Source organism: Eulemur rufifrons, chromosome 8 (assembly GCF_041146395.1).
Source record: "Eulemur rufifrons isolate Redbay chromosome 8, OSU_ERuf_1, whole genome shotgun sequence".
In the NCBI taxonomy this organism is placed as follows: Eukaryota; Metazoa; Chordata; class Mammalia; order Primates; family Lemuridae; genus Eulemur; species Eulemur rufifrons.
The window spans coordinates 115500091-115515189 of NC_090990.1; the positions used below are offsets into that span (position 1 = coordinate 115500091).

The window sequence follows — 15099 nt, forward strand, 5'->3', positions numbered from 1 at the left end:
AAGGATACGTGTTTACAGTGTAAGAGTTGAAACAAGAAGGCACAGGATCACTTGTTTGACCTCGACTGGAAATGTGTGCACTGGGTGACTCAAATTTTTTCTTGCTCTGCAAATGACTGTGAAAGGACCATGAGTATTGACTTTGGGGTTACAAATGAATTTAAGCAAGTAAGCAAATTTGCAAATACAGAATCCATGAAAAATGAAGATCGACTATAGAAGCTTTCCCAATTAGTGAAAACTATAAAACAATATCTATTTTTAAGAGTTTGCCATCATCCTTCTTGCTTTTATGTTACAATTCGTAGTGACTTAATCATGGCAAAATGAACGAAAGAAATAGAGAATGGGTAAGGGCAGAAAGAGTTTTGACGTATGTGCTAGAAAAAGCCTAGGTTGCTGTTAAGGCAATTTTAAAGGTGATTCAGGTGAGGGCTCAGAAAAGAGAAGAGCTGTAGAGAAAACTTAGAGAACACCATGTAATCCATGGCAGAATGTTGATAAAAATATGGACTACAAAGGCCACTATGATGAGGTTTTAGACAGAAACGAGAAATGTTTTATTGGACAATAGAGAAAAGGCAATTCTTGTTATAAAGTGGCAGAGAACTTCGCTGAATTGTGTTCATGTTCTAGGGTTTTGTGGAAGATAGAACTTGCAAGCAATGAAATTAAATATTTAGCTGATGTAATTTCTAAGCAAAGTGTTGAAGATGTAGCTTGGCTCCTCCTGGCTTCTGATAGTAAAATGTGAGAAGAGAGAAATAACTTAACTACAGAATTGTTAAACAAAATGGAAACAGAACTTAAGATTCTTAAAATTCTCAATCTATCCATATTGGAAAAATTTAAATGCTAAGGATGTGGCCAAGTGAACCAGTTTGGTAAAGAGATTAGTATGGGTATAAACTGTGGACTTAATCAGCCACCCCAGCAAGAAAACTGCCAGTTTGAACTGAAGGGAAGGAATGAGGGAAGGCTGTTAGACTTCTTGGGTTTGACAGGATAGGACCATAGAGCTGTTCAACTGCAAACGTGTTATCCTTCAAGACATAAGAAGAATGGTCCTGAAGGCAATTCAAGGATAAGCAAGGCTGCCTCCTCAGTTTCAAAAGAGGGGACTATCAGCTTGCTTTCAATGGGCCAGACAGCCTCCGCCTAGCCAGTAGGTAAGGGCCACCCATAACACTGGGGGCCCAACTCCTGCCTAGCAAAGCTGCAGGGCAAGACTTCCAACCCAGTGGATCTGGAAGGAGGGACCCCCACCCACTGGGCCTGGAGGACAGAGTATGGATCCAAAGAGGATTATCCTGAAGCCTTAATATCTAATGGAGTTTGCCTTGTAGTTTGCACTTACTTGGAATCCCCTTTCCTCTTTCCCATTTCTCTTTTTGGAATGGAAATGTCTATACTGTGCCTGTCCCACCGTTGTATTTTATTACAGAAGCACATAACTTGTTTGCTTTCACAAGTACACAGCTAGAAAGCAATTTGCTTCAGGATAAATTATACCTTGAGTCTCACCTATATCTGATTTAGATGACGACACTTTGGATTTTAGACTTTAGAGTTGATGCTGGAACAAGTTAAGACTTTGGAGCCTGTTGGGATGTAATTAATGTATTTTGCATGTGAGAAGGACATGAATTTGGGTAGGGGGGGAGCGGGTAACCAGAAGACTATTATAGACTGAAAGTTTGTCCGCCCAAATTCATAAGTTGAAATCCTAAACCCCAATGCGATGGCATTAGACTGTAGGGCCACTGGTAGGTCATGAGGGCAGAACCCCTATAAATGGGATTAGTGCTGTTATAAAAGAGACACCTTGTCCCTTCTGCCATGTGAGGTTACAGTGACAAGATGGCAGTCTGTGAACCAGAAAGCAGACCCTCATTAGACATCAAATCTGCTGGCACCTTGACTTTGGACTTCCTAGCCTCCAGAACTATAAGAAATAAATTATGGTTGTTTACAAGCTACCCAGTTTATGATAATCTGTTATAGCAGCCCAAATGGACTAAGACAAGCTCTATTCCAAATACATTTGTATTTTAGCATTATTTTCTTGAGTTATAAACGTGCATATTTTCGTGCATGTTTATACCATGAATACATGCAAAAGTGATCATTTATTTTTGGTAACTAGAAAGAGTGGATATTAGGATTGATGTGTAGAATTGTTATTAAAAAGACTTGTTTCTAAAGTAGATGGTTTTAATTGTTTAGTTATCCTTTGACTCTTGTTCATAACTCTATTAATTGTCATGTGGAATTTGAAAAGTAGATTTATTTTTCAAGATGTTTCATTGATTTCCTCTTCATGATGTATGTTATATGCAGATATGTACACTGATAGAAAATAAAGGTGTGTTTAAATAAAGTATTATGTTAAAAATATATCCCTGGGCCCAAAGTGGCCTTGACAGAACCCTACTTAAATCCCAGCAAGTTGATATTAGTCCATTTTATTTTCTACATTTGTTTAACTGGCTCAAGTACCAGAGTGTTGTAGCAGGTGATTTTTTGTTTTGTTCATGCTGTCAGGGATGTGTTTGTTGTGCCAAGTTCTTAAAAAGCAAGCAGGCTTGCCAACAGGTTTGTAGAGGTTCCCTGGGGATGTCATGAAGGAGGGGAGATTTATAAACTAGCGATAATCAAGCTGCTGCAACTCCTTTGGAAGGTTTTCTGGGCTGTTGATGATATATGCACACTGTAGAGCTAGAAATTGTTTATGCACATCTCTTGGCCAGCTGTCAGGAAGATAAACACTGACCTTCTACTTCAAAGCCAAAGAAAGGGTAATATAGGAATCTGTTGCATGGTGCCTAATCTCTATTTTATTTATCTAGATGTTTTCTGTGTATGTGCTAAGGAAGGGGCAGAGTCATTTGAACAACTTAAAGACATATGTAGTTTGCTTTAACGTATTATCAGAGACATGTACGTGTATGGATACTTTCCTCCTGTCTCCAGCTTCCTCTTAGGTGATCTCTACTGCCAGGTCACAAGCCCCAGCAAGATAGAATAAGACCCTAGTCTATAAGGGAAAAACTCCCTAGTTCGGGACTGATAGTTAAGAGAATTGCACTGTAGTTTCAATTTTGCCCTTAATTAACTAGTTGACTTTTAATGAATTCCTCCCCCTTGCAACTCCTCATCTGTGAAATAAGGGAGTTGGACAAGTTGTTCTCCTTAGACCCCTTCCATCTCTCATGTTCTGTGGTTCTGTGATTCTTTATTTGTTGAGGCTGCTGCCAAAACTTGTAGCATGGTTTTAAGTCATGTACAGTCATGTGTCACTTAACAACAGGGTTATGTTCTGAGAAATGCATTGTTTGGCAATTTTGTCATTGTGTGAACATCACAGAGTGCACTTACACAAACCTAGATGGTATACCCTACTATATACCTAGGCTACCTGGTATAGCCTATTGATTCTGGCCTACAAACCTGTACAGCATGTTACTGTACTGAATACTATAGGCAATTGTAACACAATGGTAAGTATTTGTGTATGTAAACAAAGAAAAAGCATAGTAAAAATACAGTATCATAATCTTAGGGGACCACCATTGTATATGCCATCCTTTGGTGATGGAAACATTGTTGTTATGAGGCACGTGATTGTATTCTACATGCATTGCAGATGCATACATGATTACATGCATCTATAATTGCAGATTACATTTATCTATGGGCAATAACTTGCAGTGCACAGTGGTCTTCAGTAATGGTTACTTAAATTTAAGGAATATTAAGATTTAGCATTCTGTATTGTGTTTTAAGAGAGCTATACATAGTATTAAACCTGTCGAAGTTAGCTACTATTTCTTTGCTCTTATTTTCCAAAATCTATACATGCATTCAAATACCTCTAAAAGGTATTGTTGGAATGAACTTTTGGGGAAAGCTTTGAGAACCCAAGAATTAATAGTAAGTTTGTTTTTCCTAGCAGTATTGCATGTACTGCATGTGTTAGAGACTTGTGCCTAGGGATGGCAACCTCTAGGGTGAGGCACTTCAAGACCCCTACTAAGTAATTTACAGCTTTATCGTAAGTACTATGGATTAAAAGATTAGTTAGGAGGCTTTGGCTTCATTTTGCAGAGATCCCAACTTAAACTTGCTTGAGTAATAAGGGAATTATTGATTTCATATAACTAAATATAGAGGAAGGACAGACTTCAGGGTCAGTTCAGTTCAATGTCATAGGCTTTACTTCTCAGGAATTCTGGAATTACTTTAGCTGTGCTCTCATTGTGACAAAATGATAGCAATTTTTTGCTTTGCATTTGTGTTCTACATCATCCGGGTTTCTCAACCTTGGTACAATTGACATTTTTGAGGGCCCAATAATTATTTGTTGTTGGGGGACAGTCCTGTGCATTGTAGGATGTTTGACAACATCACTGGGCACTACTCACTTGATACCAGTAGCATCTCAACCCTGAGTTGTGATAATTAAAAATGTCTCCACGTCAGGCTCACACCTGTGGTCCTAGCTACTCAGACTCAGAAGGCTAAGCCAGGAGGATTGCTTAAGCCCAGGAGTTTGAGGCTTCAGTGAGCTATGGTTGTGCCACTGCACTCTAGCCGGGGCGAGACCCCGTCTCTTAAAAAAAAAAAGTTTCCAGACATTACCAAATGTTCCCTGTGGGACAAAAATAGTCTGGTTGAGAACCACTGGCCTAAAGGAAGACAGACCATTTCATCAAGTGGCTCTCTTAAGTGTGAGGAGATATGTTTCCTAGACGACCCCAAATTTCTTCCTTTTTACTCACTTCCCCATTCCTGAACCCATCACTGGTGGGGGCGGGGGGTGGGAAGTGGAATTTCCCTTAGTCTAATCAGGCCCCCTCTAGAGCTAGGAATGTGACTATCCAGTGCGGGGGTGAGCATTTAGGTAAGGTTGGTGGAAAGGGGGGAAGGAAAGCTGAGTAAGAACCCAACAATATCCATGACCCCTGCACTCTAAATTTGCTCTCTTTTTTCTTCCTTTTAGTGAGGATTATGGAAAGAACTTTAAGGACATTACAAATCTCATCAATAACACCTTCATTCGAACTGAATTTGGCATGGCTATTGGTCCTGAGAACTCAGGAAAGGTGAGACTCATTCTTGCATATGTAAAGCTTGTGCTTGATAACCACATGCAAGGCTGTCAGATGTTAGTATCAGAACGATCCAGTGGTACACAATAACGTATTTTAGTTTAGTATTGTTATATTTAAAAATTAAACATAATTTAATGCTGATCATATCAGAATGGAATTCAGCACACAGATTTCTTTCTTTTTTTTTTTTTTTTTTTTGGCCCCTGTCCAAGATGTACCAAAACCCTTTATAATTATGTGGCAATTGTTTAGTATTAACAGTGTCCCTAAAACAGCATTTTAGTCTTTTGGGAAACTGACTAATCTCAAAACTGACCAGGCTCAGACTCACAGGTATGATGCACTAGCTCAATTCAGGACATTATTTTTTGATAGAGTAAGACTTGTGCAGTGGAGCAATTAATCTGTTTTTATAACGCTTCTTACTTTTGGAACTAAAATTTTCTTAGCCAGTGTCTGGTGAAAATGGTGCAAGAACTTCCTGCGTGTTTATAGTATCATATCCTGAATCTGATATTTCCTTTTTCTGATCAGGTGATATTAACAGCAGAGGTGTCTGGCGGAAGCAGCGGAGGAAGAATCTTCCGATCATCAGATTTTGCAAAGAATTTTATTCAGACAGATCTCCCTTTTCATCTTCTCACTCAAATGATGTATAGCCCTCAGAATTCTGATTATCTTTTAGCCCTCAGCACTGAAGTAAGTCCAGTTGAGGAACTTGGCTTACGTTTGTATTTTATAGTCTCAGAAATATACTGTCTTAAAAGGACCCTGCAGGTAATTCTTGTATGTTGGACTTCTTTCTAGTGTCGTCTTATACCATGGAGTATGTATTTTTGCATTTTTTTTCCTATTTAGTAAAGGGAATGATTTCTGTGTGTTACCTATTCCAGGTAAGTGTGATGTCTAGTTGTCATAATTTAAGTGGATAATGTGTGTTTTTGGAGTAATGAACTAGAAAACAGTTTAATGTATTAATTCTTGTGCTGCAAGGGACAGGCATATATTGTCAAACTCCTAATATTATAATTGTTCCTTCCCTGTGACCAAACCACATCTTTATAATTTTTTTCTTTTTTGTTAGTTTCTCAGTTTATAAAGCATATTGATTTCGGTCTTTGACACGCATGTATTAAACATCCAAAGTTTCAAATCCCTGCACCCCACCACCGCATTCCTGTACTTTCCTCAGCAACCAGTGTCTCTCCCTAACTCTCCACCTCTCTGCTGGGAGTTCCCTGAGGAGCACATTCAGCTTGTCCTTTCCTGGAGGACTAGTCTCCTTTATTGTGGATGTTAAGGGCCCAAAATGGCTGAGTTGCTAGACTATACTAGTCATAATTATACTTTATGTTTATATGGCTCTCTCTCATCTTATTTCTTAAGAGTATGGGCTTCTGAGCAACAGGATCAGACAGAAACACCTGAGGAACTGGTTTAAGATCCACATCTCATCCCTAGGCCCCAATCCAGATAGAATAAATTGGTGACTTTTGGTTGCAGAGTGACTAATATTTTTAACACGCTTCCCAGCTAAGCATGCTCACTGAAGTTTGAGAGCCATTGTTGTGCTGACCGACTGGGGACAGAAACAAGATCATCAGCTGTGGAGCAGTCAGGCTGAGCAAAGGGGTAGCGTAGGGAGGGCGAACGGCCCTGGAAGAGGAGTCTGTGTCTGGCCCTTCTGTGAGGAGGTCTCTGAGCAGAGATGAGTCTGGAGGGCTCCAGGAGGGTCAGATTTATGCTTAGCCAATGGGGGCCAGAAGACAGAAACTAGCTTGGTAGGGGGTAGGCTTCAGATCTCAGAACAACGATTCCTGGAAATTGGCCACCAGCAGCTTAAGCTGAAGGCCCTATAAGGGAGCAAAGAGCCTCCACAAGAAAGGACAGAACCACAGATCTCCTCTTTGACCGCTTCATCTCCATTGCCAAGTATCTCAAGGTTACTAAAACAGGGCTATTCTCAGGAAGAGACAGGTACAATCTGCTTTTATACCTGAAATTTCTTCCAGTTAAGGGTAACTCTGAAGTACAAATAATTGGGATGGAGAAGATGGACCAATTTGTACTAAAGTGCAAATAAGTGATATCAGACCTTTTCTTGCCTTTTAAGTAGAATTAGGAAAATTAGAAATGCTGGGAGGTGAATATTGCCAGAGGAGCAAGAGTTAAAGGAGAATGGTGGGTGAGGATAGGGGAGCACTGAAGATAAACTCTGCCTAGATCATCTGCATTTAATTGCAGCTGTACCAGGACATCTCTGTCCCATTTCCACTGAAGCTGAGCTCAGTAAGCGCGTGTTGCCAGTGTGATTGACATTGTCAGTCTTTACCTTTTTAAATCTCCGCTACATTTCAAAGTACTGGCCAATCCCTCCTTTGGGGAGCTGCACTTGCTTTGCTTCTGTGACATCATTCCCTTTGGTCCTTCTACTTTTCTGGCCATTCCTTCTTGGTCTCTGTTAAACTCCTTTCACCCTACCCTTAAATGCCTACTGTTCATTTCACTCTGAGCAATCTCTTCCACTCTTACCATCTAACTACCACTTATAATGTGTAAGATTCTCCAGTCCTTACCTCTAGCCCTGGCTTTCCCCTAGGGTGTCAGATTCCTATCCTGCTGCCCCCTGGATATCTCTATCTGGATGTCCCATAGGCACCACAAATCAGTCTAAAACTGAACTACTTCCCTGCTCTTCTCTCAGGCACACTCTTTTTCACTTAATCTTTATACTAGTTAATGATACCACAGTGCATCCTATGCCCCAACCAGAAACCCAGAGTGACTGACTTATCTACGCACACACAACCCCTCCTCCTATCCTGCCCTACAGGAAAAGTCATCCAGTTCTACTATTCTGGCTTCTAAGTTCTTGGAGAGCCTATTCCTCATGGACAAGGTTCAGAACCTCAGGACCCTCTGTAATCCATCTTTCCCATTCTCAAACAAGTATTCCACCTAAAAAAGTGAAACTGACTGTGTCATTCTCCTGCTTAGAGCACCTTCCTCCTGAGAGTCCCTCATATATAATAAAACCCAGACTTCTCAGCATGGCATGGAAGGAAGGCTCTCCATGAGCTGGCCCTTGCCTTTCTCCCTAGCATTCAGTTCTCATGTGCTCACCTTGGAATTTGCACCCCATTAATGTCCAGTGGCTTTTAGCTCCCTGCACACACTGCAGTGTTTTATCACCTCCTTGCCTTTGCTAGTACTAGTCTATCTTTGTGCAATAACACTTCATCTCCCTGCTTGCCTTATTTTGGTCACACTGCTCATCATTTAAGATTCAGCACAGCCATCTTTATCAGGAAACTGTCTCTGATGCACTGGCCCTCTTCTCCCCATTTCTACACTAGATCATGTTTCCATAACACTGCATTTTGTAGAACTTTCTTCTTATCTATGTCTGTTGTTAAACTGTGAGCTCCTTGAGAGCAGGGAGTGTGTCTTATTCATCTTTGTATCCCCAGTGCAACGTCTGGTACAGTGCCTGGCACATAGTAGGCACTTCATATGCATTTGTTATTCTGAACTTTTAAGACCCCGAAGGGCCCCAGATAAACCGTGTGTATGTCTATAGAGCTCAGGCAGTTCTAATGGGACTTCAGTATGTGTTTTTACTGTCCTGAATGATTGGATATGAATTATTAAAGGTCATACAAGCAGCTGCACAGGATAAAGCTGGAATTTTGATAAGTCATTTATAATCTTTCAGAATGGCCTGTGGGTGTCCAAGAATTTTGGGGGAAAATGGGAAGAAATCCACAAAGCAGTATGTTTGGCCAAATGGTGAGTAACAGAAGACTCCATCTGTGCAGAGCCCTAAACCTTTCCTGGTAGTGCTGCCAAAAATCACATGAAAAAATATTGAGCACTTACTATGTGCCAAGTACTCTTCAGGGTGCCATAAGGGATACCAGAGAGGGGTATGACACAGACCTTGACCTGGAGGATCTTCTAATTCTGCTGGAAAAGAAGATTTAGTCTCACTAAATGTTAGAATATAAAGTATAAAATACTGAGTAGCTGCTGCCTGCAAAAGGTTTATTTTCCATGAATGGTGACATCGGTTGGAATATTATAAAATACAGCTTTAATTTGGGGATTTAAATACTTCTCTGTGCCCGGATTTACACTCCCTTGTCTAGAGAGCCATGTCAGTTAGGTACAACATAGCAAGGAATCAGGAAGAAAGCTTCCAGAGCTTCCAGACTCCCAAAGTCACACTGTCTGTACAGCAAAACTCATTCACTTCTCTCAGCTGGGACGTCCTTCCCCGACCAGGTACCTGCTTAAAAATGACGCATTGGAGGGAGCTCTTCCTTGGGAGTCATGTCACCTTTGTTCCAACCTCATTCTGCTGCTAGTCGGTGGCTTAACCTCTCTGGGCTTTAGTTTTTTTTTCTTCTGTGAAAGGAGATGTATTTGGAAAATGTGGGGGATGGCTGAGCTGATCCCTCCAAAATTTGGTTAGGCTGAGACCCTTGTTTAGAGCTTCTTTCTTCTTTCCATTTGACTAGTTTCAACAAATTTGATAATCTGGTTTCCCAGTTTATAGCAGATTGTTTTCCAGAGTTGGGATATGTAGCTGTTAACAATAAGCACATGACAGTATTAGAATTATAGCCTGAGAGCTAGAAGGAGGCAGAACAACAGACAAAAACTTAGAGACTGTATAACAGTATGAAATCATTTACTGTTAGATCAAGAAAGTACACATACTTCAGTAACTTCTAATGGGAACACTGTATTATAGTTTGATATGATTGATGTTCATGATGAGGACCCAGAATCCCGAGAAAGAGTTTAATGTACTCTACTTGGGGAATCAGGAAAGTGTATAATATAGATTAGAAATGTGTCTACCAAAATTAATTAAAATTTTAAGTATGTTGCTTAAATAAAATGGGCCTTTTCCAGAAATGCTCATGTAGTGAGGTTTTTACAGCACCAATGGTACACATGCCACATTTGCTTTCATTTTATGTATTTTAATGAATTGTGTTTGTACCTTATATAGTCTTATAAGGAAGGAAGTAATTTTTAAGGTAACTAAGTTGAATTATTTCACTCCTAATGGACCTAAAATATGTGAGACGTGCTTAAGTAAGACTGTGGTAATTTTTATCATTAAAACTTACCTTTAAAACTAAAAAGTTACTTTAAAATGGTATTTTATTTTGTATCCTATGTAGGGTTTTTTACTTTAGTAACATGTTTCTTTGGTTGGTGTCTCAGTAAGGATATCTAGGCTGCTGATAACTGTTTATTCATCTTTTAGATCTTTAATTTCTAGGAATTTATAACTTTGAGTCCTGAAAGAACACGCTCAAACTCAGCAGCTTTTGCTGGTGGTCATCTATAATGACCATCAGAATCTGAATCTAGTTTCCTGCAAACTCCCTTTCCAAGTTACGTTTTAAATAATTCAGCCTCTGACCCAGTTGTCTATTTGAGATGAAAGAACTAAATTATTTAGCTCATATAAAGCATTGAACTAGATTCTGAGGGGAAACAACAAAGCATGAAACTTGGTACCTGCCCTGAGAAGCCAATTAGTGTAGTAGGGGAGATAAAGCATATACTATGTAATTAAAATTAAAAATAGGAGACAAATGGCTCCTAAGTGGCTGTGTAGAATGGCATAGAGCTCTATAACACAATTTCTCAGTGTCAGCTCTAATGACACTTGGGGCCAGGTAATTCGTTTTTGTGGGAGGCTGCCCTGTGCATTGTTTGGCAGCATCCCTGGCCTGTAGCCACTCGATGCTAGTAACAACTCTTGTCCCCCTTGCCCCAGTTGTGACAACCAAAATTGTCTCCAGACATTGTCACATGTCCCCTGGGAGACAAAATTGCCCATGGTTGAGAACCACTGCTCTAGAATTTTGCAGCAAAGAAGCCTTCCAGCTAGAGTGACAGGGAAAGTTTTGCAGAAGAGCTAGATTTTAAGCTGGAGCCAGAAGATCATGAGCATAAGATTTGGATAGGTGAGAGAAAAGCATTTAAGGGAGGAAACAGTATGAGCAAATACGAGAGGCAAATTTGGAGAGTGTAAGTAGTCCAGTGTGACCGGCTGGAAGAGCTCATATAAAGCAGTAGTGGGCTATGGAAAATGCATGGGGCCAAGCTATCGGGAACTTGCCTGGCCGGGCCGTGGAAGGACCAGGGCACCTGAGAAGGCTGCGCTGGCCACTGCCTGTGGATGAAGCTAACTGTTAGACTTTCTAGGAACTTTGTGACAGAGATTGACACAGTCCATTAGCAGTGTTAAACTGTTTCTTTTCCCTATTTTTGCCTCATTGTAGGGGATCAGAAAACACCATCTTTTTTACCACTTATGTGAATGGCTCCTGCAGTAAGTATATTTTAGTCCCAGAAAAGAGTGTCCTGTTGGCCATTTGTGGTAGAAAGTTCTGTGTTGTATGAAGTGAAGTAGAAACGTAAAAGATCCTTTCATTCTCCTGAAATTTTAGTAGCTAAAAAAGCTGATAATAATGTTTTAAATCTTGAAAGGACAACCAAATTACCACACTGTGCCCAGATCAAATAAAAGGTAGGCTATACATAGAGGAAGTATTCTTAATTTTAGCAGTGTATTTATATAAAACAAATATTAGGCTATAAACAATAGCAAATTAAAATGCATAGTGATTTCTGCAAAGGAGCATAGGTTATATTTGTATTGGCAGAAGCCATTGGCCTCCCAATCTTTGGTACAATTTCAAAACAAAAGGCAAAATCTTTCATTTATTCATTCAACAAATATTTGAGCACCTGCTATATGCTAAACGCTGTTTTAAGAATGGAGAAAACAAAACACCCAAGTTCTGCTCTCATGGAATGTAAATTCAAGTAGAGGTATTGGATAATAAACAAGAAAACCAAAACTCAAATGAGACAACTTAGAATGAGAGTTGAGTTCAGTGGCGCATGCCTATAATCCCAGCTACTCAGGAGGCCGAGGAAGGAGGATTGCTTGAGCCCAGGAGTTCAAATCTAGCCTGGGCAACAGAGCGAGACCCTGTCTCAAAAAAAAAAAAAAAAAAAGGAAAGAAAAAGAAAAGATAATTTAAATTGTGCCAAGTAAAGCAAGATACGATGGCTATGATATTTTTATGCAACTATATTGGAACTAAGTAAACTCTGTCTTTCCATCCAGCATAAAACTTCACATGTATAAAAACCCAAATATGAATTCTCTATATGTAATGCTGTATCACACTTATGTTGTCATTTGATCAACATGCATAGGATTAAAAATGCTTTAGCTATAAAATAAAAAAGAATTCTTAAACAGCTGTTTTGAACTAGGCTCACAAGTAAGTGGAGTTTTAATTAATATTTTGTCTTGTTTAAGAAGCTGACCTCGGGGCTCTGGAATTACGGAGAACTTCAGACTTGGGAAAAACCTTCAAAACCATTGGCGTGAAAATCTACTCATTTGGTCTTGGGGGACGTTTCCTTTTTGCCTCTGTGATGGCAGATAAGGTAGATATTTACCTCTTCTCTTTGGAGTCTGATATTTCTGTAAATATGCCTCATATAGTTTCCCTTTGCTACTTAGTACTGACAGAGTTTCTTGTCTTTTTGCAATATTTAATATGACTGTAAGGTTTGGGGGTGATTCTTTTTACAGAGGCTGATTGACTCTGATGGACTATTCTGCACTTTGGCCTTCGTCATCATACGAATTCCAGTTATCTTTTTTGGGATGTGTTGACTCAGTGTTTGGGCTTTGCTCAGACATGGACATCTGAAAAAAAGCAATCCACTTGCTCATTTTTCAATAATAATAAAAACTAAAATAGGTAACATTGAGTACCTACTGTATGTTAGATACATACAGTGAACATAGCGGTGAACAAAACAGATACATTTCCTGCTCTCAGAGCTTATATTCAAGGAGGGAAATAGATACTAACAAATAACTGTGATATGTTAGATAATAATTAAAGCTATGAAGAAATCTAAAGCAGAGGAAGTAGAAAGTGGCAGGAATCAGAGCATGCTATCTTGGATTAGGCTGGTTTGGGTGGGTTCTGTGAGACCCGTATGAAGTGAGAGCATGATGATGTGGACGTCTGGGGGAGAGTAGGCCGAGGATGCAGCAAGTGGGGAGAGCCTCAGGCTGGAGCATGCTCAGCACATTGAAGAAAAGGGAAGGACAGCGTGGCGGGAACACAGAGAAGAGTGGTCAGAAGTGAGGCCAGAGGGGAGCCAGCAGCCAGGCCCTTCAGAGCCCTTCTAGGTCACGATTAGGACGTTGGCTTTTACCCTTCATGTGTTGGGGAGCTGTGAGAGAGTTGTGAGCAGGGGAATGACAGAATTTGGCTTTAGTTTTGACAGGATAGATGTGCACAGAGTAGCCTGTTGGGGACATACATGGAAGCAGTGAGAGTAGCCGGGGACTCTCACAGTAGTCCAAGGAAGGAGGTGGTAGCTTGGCCAGGCTGTTAGCAGCGGACCAGGGAGAAGCGGTGAGACTGTGGATGTATCTTTAAACATATTGCTAATAGGACTTGCTGATGGATTAAATGTGGGTTGTGAGAGCATGAGCAGAATCAAGGGTACATTTAGAGTCTTTGTCCTGAGCACCTGGGTGGATTGTGTTGCCGTTTTCTGAGATGGCCAAGACTGCAGAAGGAGCAAGTTTGTGGGAGCAAAATCAAGAATTCGGTTTTGGATATGAGACACCTGTTAGATATCTAAATGGGCGTGTCAAATGAGCATTTGGGTGTATGAATCTCCCAAATTGATACGGTATTTGAAGCCATGTGACTAGATAGTATCTTGTAGAAGAATGCGTAGGTAGAGAGGCAGTGGGAGGGCTGAGCAAGTCCTGAACACCCCAACATTGAAAAGTTGGGAACAGAAGAATCCAGCAAAGAAGACTGAGAGGGAGAGATGAGTGGGGGTGGGGCAAAGCAGGACCATGTGATGTCATGAAAGCCAAGTGAAGAAAGTGTTTGAAGGCACAGGACATGATCAGCTCTGTTACATTCAAGTGAGATGTTGAGTTGGATGAATTCTAAGAATTATCCACCGAAGTTGGCAAAGAGGAGATTGTTGGTGACCTCAACAAAAGCAGTTTCATTGGAGTAGTGAAGTTTAAGTCTGACTGAGGTGACTTCAGAGAGAACTGGAGACAGGGAAGTAGAAACAGTAAGCACAGATAATTCTCTCAAGCCATTTTGTAATAATCCTCCCAGCAACCTGGTGAACTAATACTATTATCTCGATTTTATAGGTGAGGGAATTGAGTAACTTGCCTAGGTTCACCCAGTGGTGGAACCCTTTTGAACTCCAGTTTCTACCTATAACATAAAATTCAAACTAATTAGACATCTTGGTATAAGTTAAGTTAAATAAATAATTTAAATGTACCTATCACTGAACTTTAAAGAACATTTAACCTAAGGAGACCCTGAGATTAATTCTCATGCCCTCAATGACTGTGTCTAGTAGCTATTTTAAGCTACTTAGCAGAGAGTAAGTTTTAATTGCCTTCTTAACAGACTCCTTTCACCAGCCAAAGACTCCCTGATCCACTTCCTTATAGTAATTTCTGACTCTCCTTGGCCTCTTTCCAGCCCATGCATGTTCCCTTCATTATAACTATTCTGAGAGACTTCCTTAAAATGGAGGCGTGTGACATCTTGACTTCTCTTGTGATCTCCCAAGCATGGGTTTCGTCTCCATTTTCTAGACGCTTAATTATTTAATTCTTTGGATTATGCCAGGACTGTCTCAAAGGGACCAAACTTACATGCATCAGGCTTCATTTTGAGAATTATCTGAGCAAGTGTATGTGAATGGCTACAAAGCCAACTTAATCGTGGTCCCATCAGAGCCTTAGTTCTGTTGAAGGAGATAGAATATCAGAGATTGGGAGGATACCTCCTTACAGGGCCATGCCAGAATGAAGAAGTACATTGCCTGGAACTTTGCTGGAGGTTAGAAATTGCTTTGGTAATTAGCACTA

At 40.3% G+C, this 15099-nt stretch overlaps 1 protein-coding gene across 4 annotated transcripts in view; it reads left to right on the forward strand.

The window, feature by feature from the left end:
• SORT1 (sortilin 1) overlaps positions 1–15099 on the forward strand; it is a 69020-nt gene that overhangs the window by 31764 nt on the left and 22157 nt on the right. For 2 of the 4 annotated variants that reach the window (XM_069480872.1, XM_069480874.1), the window contains exons 4-8: positions 5003–5105; positions 5649–5813; positions 8830–8903; positions 11423–11472; positions 12475–12605. In XM_069480872.1, the coding sequence (XP_069336973.1) occupies positions 5003–5105; positions 5649–5813; positions 8830–8903; positions 11423–11472; positions 12475–12605 (523 nt within the window). The remainder of the gene's footprint in view (positions 1–5002; positions 5106–5648; positions 5814–8829; positions 8904–11422; positions 11473–12474; positions 12606–15099) is intronic. The other 2 variants (XM_069480873.1, XM_069480875.1) reach the window with 1 other exon arrangement.